At 43.6% G+C, this 25,116-nt stretch overlaps 1 protein-coding gene across 3 annotated transcripts in view; it reads right to left on the bottom strand.

Annotated features, from left to right (window-relative positions):
- Positions 1–25,116, bottom strand: part of LOC137432596 (focal adhesion kinase 1) — a 134,189-nt gene that overhangs the window by 73,497 nt on the left and 35,576 nt on the right. For all 3 annotated transcript variants that reach the window (XM_078783396.1, XM_078783397.1, XM_078783398.1), the window contains exons 7-10: positions 24,544–24,633; positions 23,830–24,034; positions 6,557–6,662; positions 500–586 (exon numbers count right to left, since the gene is read on the bottom strand). In XM_078783396.1, the coding sequence (XP_078639522.1) occupies positions 500–586; positions 6,557–6,662; positions 23,830–24,034; positions 24,544–24,633 (488 nt within the window). The remainder of the gene's footprint in view (positions 1–499; positions 587–6,556; positions 6,663–23,829; positions 24,035–24,543; positions 24,634–25,116) is intronic.

Below are 25,116 nucleotides of genomic sequence, written 5' to 3'. Positions count from 1 at the left end.
CAAGAACTTATTACTGACCAATAACTCATCATTACGAACAAATAACTCATTATTACTGACAAATAACTATTACTGACCCCATGGTGAGGAATACAAGAAATTACTGACCAATAACTCATTACTGACCAATAAATCATTACTGATGAATAAATCATTACTGACGAATAACTCATTCCTGACCAATAACTAATCATTACTGACGAATAACTCATTACTGACCCCATGGTAAGGAAATACAAGAAATTATTACTGACCAATAACTCATTATTACTGACCCCAGGGTAATAACTTCCTCCATGCATGCATCATTGCATGTGTTTGTTCGTCAATATTGTGACCAAAAATAGATTTCCATTACTTTTCAGAAACACGGTGATCCCTGTATTTCACAGGGCGCAACGTTTGTCTGCAAACTAGGCAATAACAGATCGCAAGCTCTCTGACTACACACCCTCTGCCAACCATGCATTTTGCAGATATGTGGAACTGAACAAAATACCTGCTGTCCATCTGGCTGCAGCTCTGGAGCCGGACCACGTGAGATCTCCTCTCCAGATGCAATTCCGGAAAAAGCCGGTCTGCTTGGCTGCACGTGGGGTTGTGTACAAGCAGAAAGAGGAGTTCAATTAAGAGAGAAAGTTAAAAGAAAAACAAATGTTCTGCGAACAACAATTAAACATTTGGTGCTTATAAAAGTCTTTACCTGGTGATTTATGAGTTGTCCCCAAGGCTGTGAAATCATGAGTCATGTTTTAATGAGCACGCCTTCAGGTATTTATAGTTACCAGGCATGACAAGTGATCATGATATATGCTCTAGTGGGTGGTATAAACCACAGCAGATCCATGTGATCCTCATGATTGTCTCTGCCAAAGTGAACTTTGTTATATAATGGCTCAACCAGCTATGGCTGAGTAAATTTGAGTGAAGGTTGAGAATGGAAGGGAGTGAAGGCCAAGGTCTCCACTCCACCCTATGGTAAAATGTTAGTCTTGAGATGATGCTCAATGGAGTGGACTCTAAATGTTCAACGGTACCTTTAAAGCAAGATTGGATATTTTGGTCGGTTCCACAGCCAAGTTCTAAAGTCTAACAATCCGAACTATGAACTACATTACTTGAAACTGGTTGTACAATTAAATCTTCATGCAAACTGAATACAATAAGTGACCTAAAATTCCAGGAGCGCCGTTTATCTATTTTATGCTCTATAACCTTTTCTATCCATTACATCAACTAGAGAGTTCACAGAACACTATGCCCTGCACAGTGTTCAAGTATATACAGGACGGCCTCATCGTTCGCTGGGGGGGTTACATTTAAAAAAATCTTTGTGAGCTGCAAATCCACAAACTCAGATAATGGGGAAATCAATTTAATTAAATTATAATTAATGTTAATATTAATGAATATCAATATAAATATTAATATAAAATTAATTAATATAAAATCTTAATATTCATCCAATAATTAAATTATTATTTAATGAAAATAAATTCAACAAATTAATGGGGAAAATAGGGTGAGGGACTTGTGTTTTTTTTTTTTTTCTATTCAGGATCGAGGCTCGGAAAAGAGCTAACATTTATCACACAAAAAATCAAACAATGGTCGAAGAATGAATGAACAAAAAGTACAAAGAAGGAAACGCGGTCCCCCTGTGCTGTCTTTCCCTCGTGGTCCCCCTGTGCTGTCTTTCCCTCGTGGTCCCCCTGTGCTGTCTTTCCCTCGTGGTCCCCCTGTGCTGTCTTTCCCTCGTGGTCCCCCTGTGCTGTCTTTCTCTCGCGGTCCCCCTGTGCTGTCTTTCCCTCACGGTCCCCCTGTACTGTCTTTCCCTCGCGGTCCCCTTGTGCTGTCTTTCCCTCGCGGTCCCCTTGTGCTGTCTTTCCCTCGCGGTCCCCCTGTGCTGTCTTTCCCTCGTGGTCCCCCTGTACTGTCTTTCCCTCGCGGTCCCCCTGTGCTGTCTTTCCCTCACGGTCCCCCTGTGCTGTCTTTCCCTCGCGGTCCCCCTGTGCTGTCTTTCCCTCGCGGTCCCCCTGTGCTGTCTTTCCCTCGCGGTCCCCCTGTGCTGTCTTTCCCTCATGGTCCCCCTGTACTGTCTTTCCCTCGTGGTCCCCCTGTACTGTCTTTCCCTCGCGGTTGTCAGCTCTTTCACGAGCCTCGATTCAGTATACAAAAACAAAAGAATTTTTTTTTGTTTTTTTGTTTTTTTTTGGTTTCAGATTTTAAACAAGGAAGTATGGGGTGAAAAGACTGGGAAAAACTGAGAGAACGAAAGTGGAAGGACCACAATCGACCGCTGAGGGAAAACAAAGCCTCAACGTAGGAAGCTTAAAGAACTAGGCCGCAAATTACGCGGCACGAATCTGGGAACCAGGTACGCCGGGCTGCATGGTAATCCGGCTATGATACCCCATCATATGAAGTTCCCTTCTAACCATATGATTTGTCCAAACTGTACCCTTGATTAACATTTTTGTGCATTGTTTTTTCTGATATTTATTTTCATGAATAAAAGTGTTAATAAAAACCTAAAATAAAGTTAATTTTCTTGAGTTACAGTCATGTGAAAAAGTAAGTACACCCCATGTAAAGTTTTGACTTTTTCAACATATTTCAACATACAGCTATTTGATCTTCATTTCAACAATATTGATAGATAAAGGTGATATAATATAACAAATATCATGAAACATTTACATTTTGTAGTCCATTGTATAATTTTAAAAAACAAAGGCAAATTTCGCATGTGGAAAAAGTAAGTACACCCTTGGCTCTAATAAGTGGTATTGCCCCCTTTGGCAGAAACAACCTCAAGTAGGCGTTTCTTATAACTGTCTACCAGTCTCTGACCTCGACTAGGAGAAATTTTTGCCCACTCCTACATGCAGAATTCTTTCAGCTGTGCGATGTTTGAGGGGTTTCTTGCATGCACAGCCCGTTTCAAATCCCCCCACAACATCTCAATGGGATTTAGATCCAGGCTTTGACTTGGCCATTCCAGAACCCTCCATTTTTTTCTTTTCAGCCATTCCTTGGTGAATTTACTGGTATGTTTAGGGTCATTGTCATGTTGCAAGGTCCACCTTCGGTTGAGCTTCAACTTTCCGACAGATGGCCTCACATTATCCTCAAGCACCCTCTGCTACAATGAAGAATTCATAGTGGATTCTATGATGGTGAGCTGCCCAGGCCCTGATTCAGCAAAGCTGCCCCAAACCATAATATTTCCACCACCATGCTTTGCAGTTGGTATCAGGTTCTTGTGGTCAAATGCTGTCTTTGGTTTTCGCCAAACATGTCTTCTGGTACTGTGGCCAAATAGCTCTACCTTTGACTCATCTGTCCAGAGCACATTATTCCAGAAGTGCTGGTCTTTGCTTCGGTGTTCATTGGCAAACTTTAGTCTTGCCCTGATGTTCTTTCTAGACAGCAAAGGTTTCCTCCTGGCACACCTCCCATGTAGATCAAATTTGTGCAGCCTCTTTCTAATGGTGGCCTCGTGCACTTTGACATCAACAGTGGCAAGAGATACCTGTAGGTCCCGTGATGACATTCTGGAGTTCTTCGAGACTTCTTTCAGCATGTTGCGGTCTGCTCTCGGGCTGAACTTGCTGGGGCGGCCTGGCCTGAACAAGTTGGCAGTTGTTTGGAATCTTCTCCACTTGTAGATGATCTTCCGGACAGTCGAATGATTGATTTCAAATTGTTTGGAGATCTTTTTAAATCCCTTCCAAGACTCGTAGGCATCTATAACCTTCTTTCTGAAGGCCTCAGAGAGCTCTTTTGATCTCAGCATGGTGACGCCACACACTTCAACAACAAAGTCTGAGGGATTTAACCAAACTAAATGTCTGAGGTTTAAATAAGACAGGTTCCTCCAAGATCCTCTCTAACGATGTTCTAATCATTTGCACCTGAGCTGGTGCACCTGATTCTAATTTTAGGTATTTGAAGTAGTGATAAATGTAGGGGTGTACTTACTTTTTACACACGCAAAATTTGCATTTATGTTTATTTAAATTATACAATGGACTACAAAATGTAAATGTTTCATGATATTTGTTATATTATATCACCTTTATGTGCCATTTTTTTAAAATTTATTTATTTATATCACCTTTATGTGTCAATATTGTTGAAATGAAGATCAAATAGCTGTATGTTGAAATATGTTGAAAAAGTCAAAACTTTACATGGGGTGTTCTTACTTTTTCACGTGACTGTATTATGATGATTATTTTGTTGCAGCCTATGGCTGCTGGTTGCATCATTTCTGGTTGCATGGCTGTAACAAGGGTCTGTTGCCATTGAGGTAACAAGGGTCTGTAACTGTTCTGCAGGAATGTGACATGATTCATCCACAAGGCATCATTATGGAAATCAGAATTCGGGGCTGTGGAGCTCCCTTTTACTCTGGGAACCAGATACGTGGGGCTGTGGAGCTCCCTTTTACTCTGGGAACCAGGTACGCAGGGCTGTGGAGCTCCCTTTTACTCTGGGAACCAGGAACTCGGGGCTGTGGAGCTCCCATTTACTCTGGGAACCAGGAACTCAGGGCTGTGGAGCTCCCTTTTACTCTGGGAACCAGGTACGCTGGACTGTAGAGCTCCCTTTTACTCTGGGAACCAGGAATGTAGGGCTGTGGCACTCCCTTTTACTCTGGGAACCAGGAACTCAGGGCTGTGGAGCTCCCTTTTACTCTGGGAACCAGTAACTCAGGGCTGTGGAGCTCCCTTTTACTCTTCCTGGTTCCCACTCAGGGCTGTGGAGCTCCCTTTTACTCTGGGAACCAGTAACTCAGGGCTGTGGAGCTCCCTTTTACTCTGGGAACCAGGAATGTAGGGCTGTGGCACTCCCTTTTACTCTGGGAACCAGGAACTCTGGGCTGTGGAGCTCCCTTTTACTCTTCCTGGTTCCCACTCAGGGCTGTGGAGCTCCCTTTTACTCTGGGAACCAGTAACTCAGGGCTGTGGAGCTCCCTTTTACTCTGGGAACCAGGTATGTGGGGCTGTGGAGCTCCCTTTTACTCTGGGAACCAGGTATGTGGGGCTGTGGAGCTCCCTTTTACTCTGGGAACCAGGAACTCGGGGCTGTGGAGCTCCCTTTTACTCTGGGAACCAGGTTGTCGGGGCTGTGTTGCTCCCTTTTACTCTGGGAACCAGGAACGTGGGGCTGTGGCGCTCCCTTTTACTCTGGGAACCAGGAACGCGGGGCTGTGGAGCTCCCTGTGCTGTTGCCACACGTGCACACGTCCATTCATCAAGAACATGGTGATGGGTGATTCATCAGACGGTATCACATTCCTTCACTGCTCAGCAGTCCATTGCCTATGCTCCTTGAACCACTGGACCTGGAAACGGGCATTGCCAGGTGTTATGAGTGGTTTGTGCATGGCAATCCGGTTATGATATCCCATCATATGAAGTTCCCTTTTAACCATATGATGATACATTATGCTCACGACCCATGTTGAGCTCAGCACACAGTTTTTCTGCCATTGCTCCCTGTTTTGCCTCACAGGCCGAACTAATGCCCATGCATCACGCTTGTTGAGTATACACTTCCACCCAGTGTTGCCCTTTGATGTTGACATCTTTCATTCGTTTTCCCATGTGGACATCACATTCAAGACAGTTCCTCGTGACACGGTAGCAATTTCTGCAGCCTTTGTCACTGAAGCGCCTGTCAAATGCGCACCAACAATTGCACCCCGCTCGACACCACCAAGGTCTCCTCTTATGGACATGCTCTTCAACTCTTAATACCGGATTTAAGCTGCAGCCCACTTGCATATACACGCCGAGAGGACTTCCGGGAAAAGTTATGCATTTTTCATGCATCGGTCACATATGTGTACTTTGCATATATGTTGTACAGAAATGTACCCTGGTGTTTCCATTTTTTTGTCCACTTTCTATAGCTCTTCCACTTGCCTCAACTTAGTATAAAAAACCACACTGTTAACCAAAAAACAGATGAAGAACCATGGGATTGATTGATGATGAATAACTTGTACCTTCTATTATGCAGGATCCTAATTTAAGATCAAAAGTTAGACAGGTGTATTGTAAGAAAACCGAGATGTGCTTCTTTAAAACTGGGACTAGGGGAATCACACTGGGCCAATGCCTTAAAAACTTACAGGTTTAAATAAAAAAAGTATAAATGTCATTCCTTTCGCTGTAAGAATTGAACGGCGAGCTATAAAAAGTAAGCAATGAATTCTGCAAACGTTTGAAAGAATAAAAGTCTTCACAAAAGAGTTTGACAATATATCGTGAAATAACTTCAATGAGTTTATTTATTCAGAGCTTACAAGTTTTCTACAACCAATAGTTATTTCTTTGAAATCCACTAATGGGCCTGAGACTCATCGATACCTTAAAAAAATGAAAAAGTAAACTTGAAAACTTTTGGACTGATGATGTGATATAATTTGACAATAGAATAGTTATTAAATTTTTTTAAGGTATTTTCGTTTTGGATTTTTGCTTCAAAAAAAAAAAAAGACCAGGCCCAATTAAATCCTGCAAACATCCTCGTTTTGTCTTGCCTTTGGTGGTGCCTCATCTACTCCCCAGCCTCCAGAAGGCAGTGCTCGTCTGTGGTCTCTGCGTCGTCGCTCCTGCATCCGCTGACATTCCTCTTGGTACACCTCCCTGGAACACAGGTAATGAGGTTTGTAGGTGTCAATGGGCAGTTGAAACGTGTTGAAGTCATTGCAAGCTTAAAGGGAAACTAAAATAAAATTTCCCAGGAATAAAAATATACATCTTGTATCATAATTGCATTTTTCACTTTACCTCCTAATTATATAAATATATATATATATACAGACTTGGCATTTAATATGGAATATTTTTTTTTTCTTGACTTGGGTTTACTTTCTTAACTCAGTATATCAATCTGGTGAGTTTCTTTTACACTTTGGTGATTTATTTGTTAAAAGAACAATGTCACTGATTGTCTGTCGCAGCAAGAAGTCAACAACAGGATTATATCACAGGTGGCGTGGCAAAATGTACGGACAGGTGCATTTGATGATTGGCTTCACAGTCGGGTATACAAGGGTTGTTGCATTCTGTATTAGTGGAAAACAACTGCTGCACGTCTCCAAAAGTTATTGCCGCTTCCTCTGGAGATGGTCCGTCAACTCGACAATGCTGTTTGTCATGGAGTGGTGGCTTTACGAAATTACGGCATGAAACAGCGTGCTATTGCTCGGCAGTATGGCATCACTCAAGTTCAGGTGTCAAAGATCATGAAACGAAATGCTCAGAGGGGTGTCCCTACTCCAATACCGAGGCCAGGACGTCCCCGCAGAACCACAAGGAGGGATGATCACCAGCTCCACCGGTTAGTCCGCAATGGCCGTACCAAGTCAGCTAATCGGCTTAGGGCTGAGTGCCAGCAACTGACAAATGTGCCTGTATCCAGAAGGCTAGTCAACCAATGACTGGTTCAAGCAGGCTATCGTGCCAGGCGTCCCCTGAGAAAGCCACGCCTGTCCAGACAACACCACCAGCGCCAATTGCAGTGGGCCAGAGAGCACCGTCAATGGCAGCCAGGACACTGGAATCACGTGATCTTCAGTGACGAGTCTAGATTTCTGGTCTATCGTCAAGATGGCCTCGTCCGAGTGCGCAGACAAGTGCATGAAGCCTACAACAAAGATTGTATAGTGCCAAGAGTCCAAGCTGGAGGTGGTGGGGTGACCGTTTGGGCTGCTTTTCATGCAGGGGGCAAAACTGACCTGGTTGTTCTGAATGGAAACCTGAACCAGTTCAGGTATAGGGCCATTCTGGAAGAAACATTGCTTCCATTTGCTCGTGCAGCCTTTCGAGGAAACTTTGTCTTCCAAGATGACAATGCACGGCCTCATCGTACTCGCATGATCCAACACTTTCTTGCTGACCGTGGTGTAGAGCATATGGAGTGGCCTGCCATGTCCCCGGATATGAATCCGATAGAGAACTTGTGGGCAGAATTAACGCGTCAAATCGACCACTTGGACCAGCAGCCGACCTCTGTGCGTGAATTGCAGCAGGCTATTGTCACTGCATGGCAAGCGATTCCTGTCCAAACCTTGGCAAATCTCGTGAACAGCATGCCTCAACGTGTACGTGCTCTCCTGAATGCTCGTGGGGGTTACACGAAGTACTGAACTGTAATTTTACTGTCCGTAATCCCAGTCGTAATTTAACTTTTGTTTTTGTTAAAAAATTTTTTGGCTAATGTGCAAAATAAAGAGATACTTCTGGAAAACGTACAGAAGTTTAACACAGTACTGTCCATGAATTGAGTTCGATATCAGTTTACATCACTTTCAAGGATCAATTTATTTGTTTCGAAATGTCAAATGTGGTTTTTGTTTCTTTTAAAGGTCACATTAACAAAATCTAGAATAATTTCAACATAATTCCAATGAACTTTTGGTTCTAGGACATCTTGAAAAGTAAGTTCACCCCCACAAAAAAAATATTCCATATTAAATGCCAAGTCTGTATATACAGTATATGGAAGTATAAATGTCATTCCTTCAGCTATAACAATTAAAATTAACTATGGAATACAACATGTGGAATTTTCGAACAATTTCTGTGGAGGTGGCCATGTTTCTTCTTTGTCGGCCTCCATCTGCGAAAGCATAATACTGCATCATGGTTTTTTCCATCAATCCAAGTCCATGAAGACAATTAATGCCCGTCTCCCCAAACTTCGCTGAAGTATCATTTGTTGCTGGGTGAAGCAACACAAGTATGTGCAGTGGAAAATTTGATAATTATCAGATATCGTGATTCTCAATTTTGGAAACTTGAGTTTAGTTTCCCCTCAAACTCAAACTTCCAATAGAATATGCAGGCTGTTTGAAAAATTGGACTATTGAACATTTTATTGTAGAAAAATTACAAAAAGGTAGCAAGTTCAGTGATACATTGATGGAAAGCATACACCAAGCCATTTTCAAATCACTCGTTATACTTATTGTAATTGACATTTTCAATGTGTGTGCCACCTCTCTTCAAACAGGCTTTAATTCTGACTGAAATGTTCCACAACTCGGCTGAAAGTGGCCTGACGGTAGTCCTCCACCTCCTGCTTCAGGACAGCCAGGGTTTAGGTACCGTCCTGCATGAGCAATGCAATTCTGAGTTGGTTTTGATACAGTAGTTGAGTGAGATCAGCGTGGAATCGGTGTAAGACTTCGTGGTACCGCTCACCATTGGCTGTCACACTGTCACAGTCTTACCATTGACGTCCTCGAACCAATACAGTCCCAACATACCCCGTCTGACTTTCAATGCACAGAAACAAGTGTAATTGGGACCCTTGCGAGACATCTCAGACGCCTCATCGGGAGGCTCAGCACCCCAGAAGATGTTGTTGTGATTGTTGAAAGCCCTATTCAAATGGAAGTGTGCTTCATCATTGAACCACAAGGAGATGATCCAATTTGGGTACCTTTCCATTCGGCCACTGAACCAATCACACATTGAATGACATGTCAAGACGAGTAACAGAGTTTTATGCCTTACATATATGATGTAGGGGTAGAGCTTGAGTTCCGAAGTGAGCATGCGCCACACAGATGAGGCTAAGATCGCCAGTTCTTGGGAACGCAGACGGTGGGATTTCTTTGGATTTTCGATAGCAGAATCTCTCACAAGATCAATGTTCCCTTGGTCCTTGGTAACACTCGGTGCGCGGCCACAGTTGCCTTCATTGTGATTCTTCACACTTCCATGTGCTTGGAAGTGCTCCACAAACTGCTCAATGCTCCCATTGGAAGGTCCATTACAGGTGTGAACATTGCAATACTGACAGTGTCGGTGGCGCACCCACACGTAGGATTTCGTCTCAAACCACAAAGCCACAATTTTCACTTTTTGTTACACCGTGAACATCATAGTTGATGTAGGGTTCTACTGACTACTTGTTAGAAATGGCATACCACCACCAACACCAACACCAACACCACCATAACCTGCAAGAGAGACGGTTATAGCATTAGAAACGACAGAAAATCAGCCTGCTCAAATAGTCCACTTTTTTTTTAACACGCTGGAAGTTAAGAGGTATCTTGCAAGCATATAGTCAGACAGATGGAGAATTGCTCATCAATAAAGCTTGGCACTTCATTCCCTTCCAATCTCCTATAGATAGGTGTATATATAGGGAAGAGGAGAAAGTTTGGGAATACTTAAAGAGAAAGCTTCTGCTTTCCAAGAGAGAGGGAAGTCATGATACCCAAAGACTTCATCATTCTTTGAAATAAGGCTCGTAGTTTTGTAGTTTATTTGTTTAAGTTTCTTCATCATTGCTGCCATGTTGCATCTCATTTTGTCCCACAATGTCTCGCTCTTGATGATGGACGAGTTGTGATATTCCAATAGAACTGAAAATCCCAATGGTACTTAATGCAAACCTTTAAGTAACTGAGCAGGGGTTTTCACATCTAGCTTATGTTCAGCCATTCACAATCATTACCGACCACAAGGCGTTGAATAAACTGTTCCATTAAGACAAAGTAATTCTGCTACTGTACTCATGGTGAATATACCAATGGGCTGTGAAAATGGCTGCATATGACCACCGTACTGAGTACAAACTAGGCAGACATCATATGAATGCAGATTATTTGAGTTGTCTGCCTTGGGGCCCATTTACTAACACCCCATAAAGAATTCCAGTACCCTGTGATGCCATGCTTTTGCTGGAGAAATATTCTGATTTTCAGTCTTGGGTAAAGGCTACTCAAAATAAATTATGGATGTTTGCTAATCCGTTTTATCACATGTGGAGAGGTTTACCCTGGGGGACTGGCCTCCTCGCAAGTTTAACCAGGCATTTAAGCCTCACAGTACATACCAGGACACTTTCCAGGATGGTTGTTTGCTCTGGGGAGCAAGCATCATCATCATCCCACCACCAGGGAGGGAAAAGGTCCTGAAGAAATTGCATGAAGGGGATCCAATTAGGAAGGAGGTTCAAAAAGTTCTCAGCCTAATATCCATATGAATATTAAGCTATATCCATATCTCGGCTTCTCTCGCTCGTACTTTTCACATTATAGGATGTGCTACCGGGTATATTTGGTGGCCAGAATATGGGCATAGATATTGAGTGTCTTTTTCACAATTGTGCTAAGTGACAGGAGAATGCTAAAACAGATGTAAATTGCTCCCGCATCATTGGACATGACCTGAGAGTCTAATATTCACAAACTTTTCAGCAGGAAAGTTAAGAACATTTTTTGTAAATCAGTTTAATGTAGGCTGTTTTATCAGACAATGGCACAACTTCCACGAGTGAGGAATTCCAACTGTTCACATCACAACCTACAATGGCACTTGGTACAGCGCATACCTCCACCAGGCTGAACAGTTTATGTTTTGTATCCCACCGATAGATCTGGATCCGGACGGGAACTAAATCTAATCAGCTTGGTCATGTCGCCTAACCAACGCAACTACCTAGTTTTGTCATAATCCGCCAAAAACGTTTTGAAATATCATGCTATATATTGTTTTTGGCCCCATCACTAAAAGGTTAAAAATCATTTTTTTTAATTTAAAGTTCTCGCATCCACATCCTTATTTGGATCTTCACCAAAATCGAATGGATTCACCCTCGTCTCACACACACACACCCTGTCCACCAATTCTCGTCCAAATCTGTCGACAACGTTTTGAGATATCGTGCTATATATTGGTTTTAGCCATATCACTCAACGGTGAAGGATCACTTTAAACAAGGAGAAAAAAAAACATAAAATGTCATAGACCCAGTGATTTTAGTAACTTTGCTGTATGGAGTTAAAGGTCGCCAGTCGGCCATCTTTGATCAGATCGAAAAATAAAGTGAAATGCACATATATGCCATCATGTACTGTGTTTTTGCCAAGTTTGAACATATTTGGATCATGCATGTTCAAGAAATGGATGGGGACACGTTTAAGTAACAAAATGGCCATCAGTCGGCCATCTTGGATCTATCTCGAAATAAAATGACGTACATATGCAAGCCATCATTCATAATTATCTATGGCCATCTTTGAACAATATCGGTAAGTGCATGTCCGAGAAATGTTTGAGCATGTGTTTAACATCGGAGTTTTTTTTTATAACTAAAATGGCTGCCACCCGGCCATTTTTAAACAACCAGAAAAGAACCAACTTGAAGAATCGCCTGGCGAGTTTCCCGCTGAGGACCCAAAAAAAAGCATGTCATGAGGAAGGCAGCATTGGCAGCATGGAAGAAGGGGTAGGCCATAATTAAACCGACATAAGGCCTAGCCACAAGCAGGTCATATTAATCGGTGCCTGTGTACCGCAGGGTCGATTTGAAAAGTGGAAAGCAAATCGCATTTAGCTGTCGGCTAATGCCAGTGGATCAGTAATCTGTTCCATGTGTTCTGAAATTCGTGATCTAGGACCCCAAACAAAAGAAAGATTTAGAATTGACCGAGTCTTTGTCAATGGAATTACAGCAACGTCAGCAAAAAAGTTGAACGATAAAATTAGTGAACATGGCAAATGCAAGTTTCCTACACAATACATAATGTGAACCAGCCAATACCAGACCATAGAGAGCTACTTAAAAAGGCACTGAATTGTGAAGAAATTTAAATAAATAAAAAATTGCATGTAACTGAACATGATGAGAACAGCCTACATGACATGTAAAGACAATCTGTCATTTAAGATGCATGGTAACTCTTTACAGCTACAGCATTTCAATGGATCAGATATCGGGAAAATGCTGCACGCTGTCCATGCTTGTCGTAATATGCTGATGTTTGTAGCAGAGAAAATGGTTATGCAAGTTGCTAAGTACAAAATTGATTTGAGCAATAAGTTCAGTATCCTGAATGATGAAAGCACATCTGCCTCCAACATATCTTGTCTAACAATTTACGTTCTAATTGTATTTGAAGATGTACTGTGCAACTATTTTTTTTAACATTGTAGAGCTAAAGTTTGGAGCAGGTGCTGGCATTGCATTGAGCTAACAGTGAGCTAACAGCATTGAGCTGCTTTCCACCCTGAATTGGTATCCGTATAGCATCTCTGAATAGACAATGAAAGAGCAGGACCCTCAATGCGCAGGAGCATTAGCCATCGGGGGAACCAGTAGCTTAGAAAGGGGGAAGAGCATTAGCCTTGAAGGAGGGGATGGGATTCGTATTTTTTATTTTACATATGCACAACACACAAATATCACACACACACACACACACACACACACACACACACACACACACACACACACACACACACACACACACACACACACACACACACACACACACGATACTTTGATACCTCAGAGGGCTCCTTTCCATCTCCTGAAAGCCACCCACAAGTGGTGATATATCAGCCAACAGCAGCAACTTGTATGCACACACATACATAAAAATATACATACCCACACTCATATATACATGTGCATGCACACAGAGGTGGATACTTTGAGACCTGGGAGGCTCCGTTCCACCTTCTGAAACTCTCGCATGGAGATAACAACCAAAAAGAGCACTTACTAGGTTCTGCAAGTGATGGAGCAGCATAGATGCTTGGGAAGTATAAAGGGGCAGCATCAGTTCTGCGAGGAAAGATTAACAGTGATCTCATCGTGACTCAAATGAACCATAAACTAGAGCTCATTGTTCATTCAGACAGTGAATGAAGCAAGCCATTTTCAGCTGGCGATAGATTCACTGTATTTGTTATTTTCACAAAGACCAAAGAAAAAGAGGCAATCTCAAGCTGTGGCTGCTGAGCTCTGTGTCCAAGTGCATAAGGTCGGTCAAGTTTTTGACACTCCGCTAGCTGTCATCTTCCTGCACATCAGTGACTGTTTTATGGGAAAGTTACCCTGCCCTCGATAAGTTCTTTAGAAGCTGTTCAACAGACAGTTCACGTTCTTCACAGGACAAAGCAAAATGTGCTGGACTACTGAGCAAGATGGCGAACTGGATGGTTGCCCTGGAACTAGGCCACAATCAAAGATGCAGTGAAGACACTAAAAGGCCTGTCCATGTTTCTTCAGAACAGGAACTCTACTGCCATCACTGCCAAGCCTGAGATTAAGGTTGCACGTAAAGACCTACATGCTATGAACAACAGGGATGGAATAAATACCAGCACCATGAAAGATTAATTCTCGAGAACCAGTACATTAAAAGGGGGTTCCAATCGCAGAGCCATCTAAAGCCCAACTAATGAAATACACAAGCTTCCGTTTTCTGTTCTTCCAATCTTTAGTTGACAACATGGGAAGAACATTTGCTGATAAAGTAATCCTGGAAGAGGCAGCTGTACTAAAAACCTTTATTGTGGCCAGCAGAAGAAGATGCAAAAAATTACTTGGGAACGATAAAATTCTGAATCTGTGCAAAACTGTAAAAAATAAACGTTTCAAAAGTTCTAACCACAAAGGAATTTAGAGAGTACAAAGATAGACAGCATATGGGGGGATACCCTGAAGCAATTGGTCACCAAAACTGGGTTAATTCTGTTTCCTGTGCTGAATGTGAACTTCGCTTCAGTGCGATGAACCTTATTCTGACTGATCAGAGAAGCCGAATGCATGTCGGCACACTCAACAGAATGATGTTCATTTCAATTAATGGGCCAACCTTGACACTTTCCTAGCTGAGAAACATTCAGAATTGTGGATTAAGGAGGGATGCCACATCACTGAGGACCACCCTACAGGGAAAGACGAGGAAGGAGAAAACCATCTCCCACCACACCAAACTGTTTTGTTAGGATGATCCAGCATCCCGGTGAAATCGGTGTTTATAAAAAAAAAAATTTATCTGGCTTTTATCAATAAAAATGTCAAATTTTGATTTAAGTGGTAATACGTTTTGAATCTGTACATGTAGCGCTTGAACAGTTCAAGATTATTACTTGCAAAATCGAAGATTTTTCAAGTATATTGGTTGGTTGTGTTTGTGACTCTGTTTGTTTGTTACTTGCAAAATCGAAGATTTTTCAAGTATATTGGTCGGTTGTGTTTGTGACTGTTTGTTACTTGCAAAATCGAAGATTTTTCAAGTATATTGGTCGGTTGTGTTTGTGACTGTTTGTTTGTTTGCTTGTTTGTTTGTCACCGGCCTACAGGTCACAATTTTCAACCGATCTTCACCAAACTTCACCAAGTGGTAGAGTTGGTCAAATGCCAGAAGCCTATTGTTTTGGGGTCAATAGGTCAAAAGGTCAACATAGGCCAAAGGTCACCAACTTTGCTAAATTTCTAAAATCCTCAATTTTCATCCGATTGACTTGAAATTTGAAGACCACTTGCATATCTGGTCATTGAATTCAACCACCAAGAATTTTTGAGGTCAACATAGGCCAAATGGTCAACATAGGCCAAATTTCTAAAATCCTCAATTTTCATCCAATTGACTTGAAATTTGGAGAGGACTTGCATTGAATTCAACCACCAAGTATTCTTGAGGTCAACATAGGCCAAATGGTCAACATAGGCCAAATTTCTAAAATCCTCAATTTTCATCCAATTGACTTGAAATTTGAAAAGAACTTGCATATCTCGTCACTGAATTCAACCACAAATTATATTTTAGGTGAACATAGGTCAAAAGGTCAACATAGGCCAAATTTCTAAAATCCTCAATTTTCATCCAATTGACTTGAAATTTGAAGAGGACTTGCATATCTGGTCAGTGAATTCAACCACCAAGTATCTTTGAGGTCAACATAGGCCAAATTTCTAAAATCCTCAATTTTCATCCAATTGACATGAAATTTGAAGAGGACTTGCATATCTGGTCACTGAATTCAACCACCAAGTATTTTTGAGGTCACCATAGGCCATCATGTCACATTGAAAACTTTTGGGGGAGGGCGTATTTTGCAAGTATCGTGCTACGCATGACGTTTTCTTGTTTGTTTGTTTGTTTGTCACCGGCCTACAGGTCACAATTTTCAACCGATCTTCACCAAACTTCACCAAGTGGTAGAGTTAGTCAAATGCCAGAAGCCTATTGTTTTGGGGTCAATAGGTCAAAAGGTCAACATAGGCCAAAGGTCACCAACTTTGCTAAATTTCTAAAATCCTCAATTTTCATCCGATTGACTTGAAATTTGAAGACCACTTGCATATCTGGTCATTGAATTCAACCACCAAGAATTTTTGAGGTCAACATAGGCCAAATGGTCAACATAGGCCAAATGGTCAACATAGGCCAAATTTCTAAAATCCTCAATTTTCATCCAATTGACTTGAAATTTGGAGAGGACTTGCATTGAATTCAACCACCAAGTATTCTTGAGGTCAACATAGGCCAAATGGTCAACATGGGCCAAATTTCTAAAATCGTCACTTTTCATCCTGTTGACCCGAGCTTTGATCAAGATTGTAAATTTAAATCTTCATGAAATGGACAATTTGCTGTATCAATGGTAAACTTTTGGGGGAGGGCGTATTTTGCAAGTATCGTGCTACGCATGACGTTTTCTTGTTTGCTTGTTTGTTTGTTTGTTTGTCACCGGCCTACAGGTCACAATTTTCAACCAAACTTCACCAAGTGGTAGAGTTGGTCAAATGCCAGAAGCCTGTTGTTTTTGGGGTCAATAGGTCAAAAGGTCAACATAGGCCAAAGGTCACCAACTTTGCTAAATTTCTAAAATCCTCAATTTTCATCCGATTGACTTGAAATTTGAAGACCACTTGCATATCTGGTCATTGAATTCAACCACCAAGAATTTTTGAGGTCAACATAGGCCAAATGGTCAACATAGGCCAAATTTCTAAAATCCTCAATTTTCATCCAATTGACTTGAAATTTGGAGAGGACTTGCATTGAATTCAACCACCAAGTATTCTTGAGGTCAACATAGGCCAAATGGTCAACATGGGCCAAATTTCTAAAATCGTCACTTTTCATCCTGTTGACCCGAGCTTTGATCAAGATTGTAAATTTAAATCTTCATGAAATGGACAATTTGCTGTATCAATGGTAAACTTTTGGGGGAGGGCGTATTTTGCAAGTATCGTGCTACGCATGACGTTTTCTTGTTTGCTTGTTTGTTTGTTTGTTTGTCACCGGCCTACAGGTCACAATTTTCAACCAAACTTCACCAAGTGGTAGAGTTGGTCAAATGCCAGAAGCCTGTTGTTTTTGGGGTCAATAGGTCAAAAGGTCAACATAGGCCAAAGGTCACCAACTTTGCTAAATTTCTAAAATCCTCAATTTTCATCCGATTGACTTGAAATTTGAAGACCACTTGCATATCTGGTCATTGAATTCAACCACCAAGAATTTTTGAAGTCAACATAGGCCAAATGGTCAACATAGGCCAAATTTCTAAAATCCTCAATTTTCATCCAATTGACTTGAAATTTGGAGAGGACTTGCACATCTGGTCACTGAATTCAACCACCAAGTATTCTTGAGGTCAACGTAGGCCAAATGGTCAACATAGGCCAAATTTCTAAAATCCTCAAATTTCATCCAATTGACTTGAAATTTGAAGAGGACTTGCATATCTCGTCACTGAATTCAACCACAAATTATATTTTAGGTGAACATAGGCCAAAAGGTCAACATAGGCCAAAATTCTAAAATCCTCAATTTTCATCCAATTGACTTGAAATTTGAAGAGGACTTGCATATCTGGTCACTGAATTCAACCACCAAGTACCTTTGAGGTCAACATAGGCCAAAAGGTCAACATAGGCCAAATTTCTAAAATCCTCAATTTTCATCCAATTGACTTGAAATTTGAAGAGGACTTGCATATCTGGTCACTGAATTCAACCACAAACTATATTTGATGTCAACATAGGCCAAAAGGTCAACATAGGCCAAATGGTCAACATAGGCCAAATTTCTAAAATCCTCAATTTTCATCCGATTGACTTTAAATTTGAAGAGGACTTGCATATCTCGTCACTGAATTCAACGACCAAGTACCTTTGAGGTCAACATAGGCCAAAAGGTCAACATAGGCCAAATTTCTAAAATCCTCAATTTTCATCTGATCGACTTGAAATTTGAAGAGGACTTGCATATCTGGTCACTGAATTCAACGACCAATACCTTTGAGGTCAACATAGGCCAAAAGGTCAACATAGGCCAAATTTCTAAAATCCTCAATTTTCATCCAATTGACTTGAAATTTGAAGAGGACTTGCATATCTGGTCACTGAATTCAACCACAAACTATATTTGATGTCAACATAGGCCAAAAGGTCAACATAGGCCAAATTGCCAACATAGGCCAAATTTCTAAAATCCTCAATTTTCATCCGATTGACTTTAAATTTGAAGAGGACTTGCATATCTCATCACTGAATTCAACCACTTAGTATATTTGAGGTCAACATCGAAAGGTCAACATAGGCCACATTTATAAAATCCTAAATTTTCATCTAATTGATGTGAAATTTGAAGAGGACTTGCATATCTGGTTACTGAATTCAACCACCAAGTATTTTTGAGGTCACCATAGGCCAAAAGGTCAACATAGGCCATCATGTATCATTGGAAAACTTTTGGGGGAGGGTGGATTTTGCAAGTATCGTGCTACGCATGATGTCTTCTTGTTTTTTCATTACTTTTCCTTTGAGTCTGAGAAATGTAATAGCTACACATTTTAATTGTAATGGGACTTTTCGGCTTTCTGTTGCCATTGTTATGTATAGCTTGCAAGTTGTAAAAAGTCAGAAGTAACAATAAAAACCCCATGATGTCTGTCAATTTTATTCCCCCACTGGAAATTTTACAAGTCACACCCTGCACAAATGGACAAACAAACAGGAAATACGTCGTGCATAGCACGATACTTGTGAAGTCCCTAAAATAAGTTGTGATGAAATCACTAAATAATATGATGACCTAAAAAATACTGGATGGTTGAATTCAGTGACCTCGTATGCAAATCCTCTCAAAATTTAAAGTCAATGAGATGAAAATTGAGGATTTTAGAAATTTGGCCTATGTTGACCTCTTGGCCTATGTTGACCTTAAAATACTTGGTGGTTGAATTCAGTGACCAGATATGCAAATCCTCTTCAAATTTCAAGTTAATCGGATAAAAATTGAGGATTTTGGAATGCTGGCTTATGTTGAACTTTAGGCCTAAGTTGACTTCAAAAATACTTTGTCGTTGAATTCAGTGACCAGATATGCAAATCCTCTTGACATTTCAAGTCAATCGGATGAAAATTGAGGATTTTAGAAATTTGACAAAGTTGGTGACATTTGGCCTTTGTTGACCTATTGACCTTTTGACCTCAAAAACAATAGGCTTCTTGCTTATGACAAACTCCACCATTTGGTGAAGTTTCGTGAAGATTGGTTGAAAATTGTGACCTGTAGGCGACTGACATACAAACAGACAGACAAACAGAACGAGAAATCGGTCAGGACTTCCCGGAATGTACTTTTTTTTTCAGGGGTGTTGGTTAGAAGGGAATCGGATAATGCTTGACAGAGTTATTAGTAAAAAAGCAATTTTTGACCTTGAGTTTGACCTTTCAATGTCACCCAAGGTCAAAGGTCATGGTGCCAAATGAAATGTCGTATGTGACTTTCTATATGTCAGTAACAGTAAGTGTATGCATATCTCTTGTACGTTTAGAGTTATAGTGGTTTGAAATATATATTAAATGAAAACTCGACCCCCCTGATTTCACATTTTGGGTGACCTTAAGCTTGACCTTCGGCCTAGAGAGTTAAAAATTGGGCACAGTCTATTCCAGGGCAAGACAAATATGTGTGTAAAGTATGGCGATTCTATGTACAATGATGTCGACATAGTACTGCGCACAAACAGACAAATCAACCAACCAACATACTTGCCGGAATCTTTTCCGGCAAGTAATAACGCACAAGACCAACCAATATACTTGAAAAATCTTCGATTTTCGCAAGTAATGAATACACGAGACGCAGCGCAGGGCATGACACAAACACAGCCACTGAGCTTGGGGGAAGTTCCATCACTTCCCAGGCATTCTGGGTAGCAGCAATTCCACAACAATGGCGGTTCCGTTCTCATTTCATCCAGCGTGGCATTTCCCGAGGAGGAATTCCTCCTACTCATGGATGCCAACCGATGTGCATTGTCCATGCTCTTATCCTTTTAAATGCTGAACATCAAGCAACAAAGCAGTATATACCATTTTAAGTCTATGGTATGACTCGGCTGGTATTTGAACAGCCGACCTCCCAGACTTGGAGAGGACACGCTAACAATTATGTGACCGAGTCTTTCTTCCACATTATCCTTGTAGTTGATTATGTCTGGATGTCCAGATACACATTCTCAGTAGGACTTGACTATATCTTTGCGAGGAGGCCGGTTTTGCATAGGCCCATATTGCATATGCACTTGGCTGGTTAAATCCAGCCTTGTTCTCCCACATTGGTTTATCTGAGGAGGTTGTCACAGTTCCCTTTTTGTGTTGTACAAAATATATGTCGTTAATGTGTTACGATTTCATTTTATATATCCCTAGTATCTATGCATACGATGAAAGAAAAAAAAAAGATTGTCAGTTACATCCATTTGATATAACTATACACAAATTCTGCACTTTGACCATTAAACACAGTCCAGGAGGTGTTACATAATTAGTGTCACTCATGCAACTCTGAGGCAAAGGGCCATCAACAAACACATTTTTTTTTTTTTTTTTTTTTTGTATACTGAATCGAGGCTCGTGAAAGAGCTGACAACCGCGAGGGAAAGACAGCACAGGGGGACCACAACGGAAAGACAGTACAGGGGGACCGCGAGGGAAAGACAGCACAGGGGGACCACGAGGGAAAGACAGTACAGGGGGACCGCGACGGAAAGACAGCACAGGGGGACCATGAGGGAAAGACAGCGCAGGGGGACCGCGAGGGAAAGACAGCACAGGGGGACCGCGAGGGAAAGACAGCACAGGGGGACCATGAGGGAAAGACAGCACAGGGGGACCGTGAGGGAAAGACAGCGCAGGGGGACCGCGAGGGAAAGACAGCACAGGGGGACCACGAGGGAAAGACAGCACAGGGGACCGCGAGGGAAAGACAGCACAGGGGGACCGCGAGGGAAAGACAGCACAGGGGGACCGCGAGGGAAAGACAGTACAGGGGGACCACGAGGGAAAGACAGTACAGGGGGACCACGAGGGAAAGACAGCACAGGGGGACCACGAGGGAAAGACAGCACAGGGGACCATGAGGGAAAGACAGTACAGGGGGACCGCGAGGGAAAGACAGCACAGGGGGACCATGACGGAAAGACAGTACAGGGGGACGACGAGGGAAAGACAGCACAGGGGGACCACGAGGGAAAGACAGCACAGGGGGACCATGAGGGAAAGACAGCACAGGGGGACCGCGAGGGAAAGACAGCACAGGGGGACCACGAGGGAAAGACAGTACAGGGGGACCGCGAGGGAAAGACAGCACAGGGGAACCACGAGGGAAAGACAGCACAGGGGGACCACGAGGGAAAGACAGCACAGGGGGACCACGAGGGAAGGACAGCACAGGGGGACAGCAAGGGAAAGACAGCACAGGGGGACCACGACGGAAAGACAGTACAGGGGGACCACGAGGGAAAGACAGCATAGGGGGAGCACGAGGGAAAGACAGCACAGGGGGACCGCGACGGAAAGACAGCACAGGGGGACCGCGAGGGAAAGACAGCACAGGGGGACCGCGAGGGAAAGACAGCACAGGGGGACCGCGAGGGAAAGACAGCGCAGGGGGACCGCGAGGGAAAGACAGCACAGGGGTACCACGAGGGAAAGACAGCACAGGGGGACCGTGAGGGAAAGACAGCACAGGGGGACTGCGAGGGAAAGACAGCGCAGGGGGACCGCGAGGGAAAGACAGTACAGGGGGACCACGAGGGAAAGACAGCACAGGGGGACCGCGAGGGAAAGACAGCACAGGGGGACCACGAGGGAAAGACAGCACAGGGGGACCGCGAGGGAAAGACAGCACAGGGGAACCACGAGGGAAAGACAGCACAGGGGGACCACGAGGGAAAGACAGCACAGGGGGACCACGAGGGAAGGACAGCACAGGGGGACCGCGAGGGAAAGACAGCACAGGGGGACCACGACGGAAAGACAGTACAGGGGGACCACGAGGGAAAGACAGCATAGGGGGAGCACGAGGGAAAGACAGTACAGGGGGACCGCGACGGAAAGACAGCACAGGGGGACCGCGAGGGAAAGACAGCACAGGGGGACCGCGAGGGAAAGACAGCGCAGGGGGACCGCGAGGGAAAGACAGCGCAGGGGGACCGCGAGGGAAAGACAGCACAGGGGTACCACGAGGGAAAGACAGCACAGGGGGACCGCGAGGGAAAGACAGCACAGGGGGACCGCGAGGGAAAGACAGTAAAGGGGGACCACGAGGGAAAGACAGTACAGGGGGACCACGAGGGAAAGACAGCACAGGGGGACCACGAGGGAAAGACAGCACAGGGGGACCACGAGGGAAAGACAGTACAGGGGGACCGCGAGGGAAAGACAGCACAGGGGGACCATGACGGAAAGACAGTACAGGGGGACGACGAGGGAAAGACAGCACAGGGGGACCACGAGGGAAAGACAGTACAGGGGGACCGCGAGGGAAAGACAGCACAGGGGGACCACGAGGGAAAGACAGCACAGGGGGACCGCGAGGGAAAGACAGTACAGGGGGACCGCGAGGGAAAGGCAGCACAGGGGGACCACAAGGGAAAGACAGCACAGTGGGACCGCGAGGGAAAGACAGTACAGGGGGACCGCGAGGGAAAGACAGCACAGGGGGACCGCGAGGGAAAGACAGTACAGGGGGATCGCGAGGGAAAGCAGTACAGGGGGACCAGGAGGGAAAGACAGCACAGGGGGACCGCGAGGGAAAGACAGTACAGGGGGACAACGAGGGAAAGACAGTACAGGGGGACCACGAGGGAAAGACAGTACAGGGGGATCGCGAGGGAAAGCAGTACAGGGGGACCAGGAGGGAAAGACAGTACAGGGGGACCGTGAGGGAAAGACAGTACAGGGGGACCACGAGGGAAAGACAGCACAGGGGGACCATGAGGGAAAGACAGCACAGGGGGACCGCGAGGGAAAGACAGCACAGGGGGACCGCGAGGGAAAGACAGCACAGGGGGACCGCGAGGGAAAGACAGCACAGAGGAACCACGAGGGAAAGACAGCACAGGGGGACCACGAGGGAAAGACAGCACAGGGGGACCACGAGGGAAGGACAGCACAGGGGGACCGCGAGGGAAAGACAGCACAGGGGGACCACGAGGGAAAGACAGCACAGGGGGAGCACGAGGGAAAGACAGTACAGGGGGACCGTGATGGAAAGACAGCACAGGGGGACCACGAGGGAAAGGCAGCACATGGGGACCACGACGGAAAGACAGTACAGGGGGACCATGAGGGAAAGACAGCACAGGGGGACCACGAGGGAACGACAGTACAGGGGGACCGCGAGGGAAAGACAGCACAGGGGGACCACGACGGAAAGACAGTACAGGGGGACCACGAGGGAAAGACAGCACAGGGGGACCACGAGGGAAAGACAGTGGGATGGGAGTGGGAGGGGGGCTTGAGTCTTGTGAGTCAAAGCTGTGTAGCTGGACTGGTCTCACTTTATAAAGGACAACAATGTAACGAGTACAGATGATATGCCACTCTGTTGGTGGACACGTGCAATAAATACCATGTTGTGACAAAACTGGCTATTCTGTGAAAGTGGTCCTGATATCATCACCATATGGTACATGTACAATAGATTGATGCTATATTGACTTGACACAGCACGACCACTCAGATTTCACCTACCCAAGCTGTTGAGTTAGCTCCTGAAAGCCAGGCCTCTGCATTGGCTCATAGGACCAACACTTGCTCATGACACTGTAGAGCGTCGGAGGGCAGTCCCGGGGCATGGCCAGACGTTCTCCTCCCTCTATACGGCCGACCACTTCACTGTTCTTAACACCCTGGAAGGGCTTCACCCCTAGCATGAGAACCTCCCACATGCACACACCTGCCATACACACAAGAGGATGAACAGGAAAGAAAAACAAAACTTAATATTCGAGACTGATTATTACTTATTTTAAATGATGTTGAAATGCTAACCTCCGAGTACATGTGGTGATACAGGAAGTGTTTTTTTTTTAGCTTTAATTGGTTTAAAAAAAAAAATTTGCTTGCATTTAGTCGATGCTGATGAACCCTGTCTCGATTCATATTGGTAAAGGCTCTTTCCATATTATCCATTCTTCCATGTGATTGGCTAATCCACTCACAGAGTCTGTTCAGGGTATTAAACTCTGTAGAAATCTTCTGATTGGTGGGGACATTGGAGTATAAAAAAAATATATTTAATTCTTTAAATTCCACGACACAAGACATGTGAGGACTCACCTATTCACTTCCAATGAAAGCGCAATGTGCACCTCATGCCATCCTTCGGTACCTACAATCTAAGCTGACAGCATTAACATTGGGTTCATATGGTGTGCACTGTGAAAAAGATTGTCAGACTATTACCAAACATCCACACATCGCTGGCGGTTGTGAACCGTCGAAAGTTGATCGATTCGGGAGCCATCCACTTTATGGGCAGCTTTCCTTTGGAGGCTGAAATGAGAACAAACTCGTTATTTACTACGATACTTTCTGGCGATTCCAATATGACACACAAAGTTATTTTCGTTACTTTTGTCTGAATAATGAAACTTTAAAGGTGTTGCTTAAACAACGCTATAAGCCGTTTACAGGTGACTTAACTGGATCACTCAGTGTAAATGTTCTGTCTAGTTGTTTTTTGTTTTGTATACAAGGTCGAGGCTCGTGTAAGAGCTAACATTGATCACAAAAACGACAAACTGACACATAAAACATATGATAAAGGGAGCGGGAGAACAAGATAGAGAGCAGGGACATCTGAGTTCGAGGGAGGACGATAGTTCATATAGTTCTTCGAGGGAGCAGATGGAGAGCCGGGAGTTCGAGTTCAATTTACAAGAAAATAAAAATAAAGAGTTCAATTTTAATGCCAATCTGACATCCTCCTTCACATTCATAGGCAGGGTCAAATGTTGTCTGGATTTCGGATGTTCT

Source organism: Myxine glutinosa, chromosome 8 (assembly GCF_964187855.1).
Source record: "Myxine glutinosa chromosome 8, kmMyxGlut1.1, whole genome shotgun sequence".
NCBI classification, from domain to species: Eukaryota; Metazoa; Chordata; class Myxini; order Myxiniformes; family Myxinidae; genus Myxine; species Myxine glutinosa.
The sequence above is the reverse complement of the archived record's forward strand: the minus strand, read 5'-3'. Positions and strand labels throughout refer to the sequence as shown.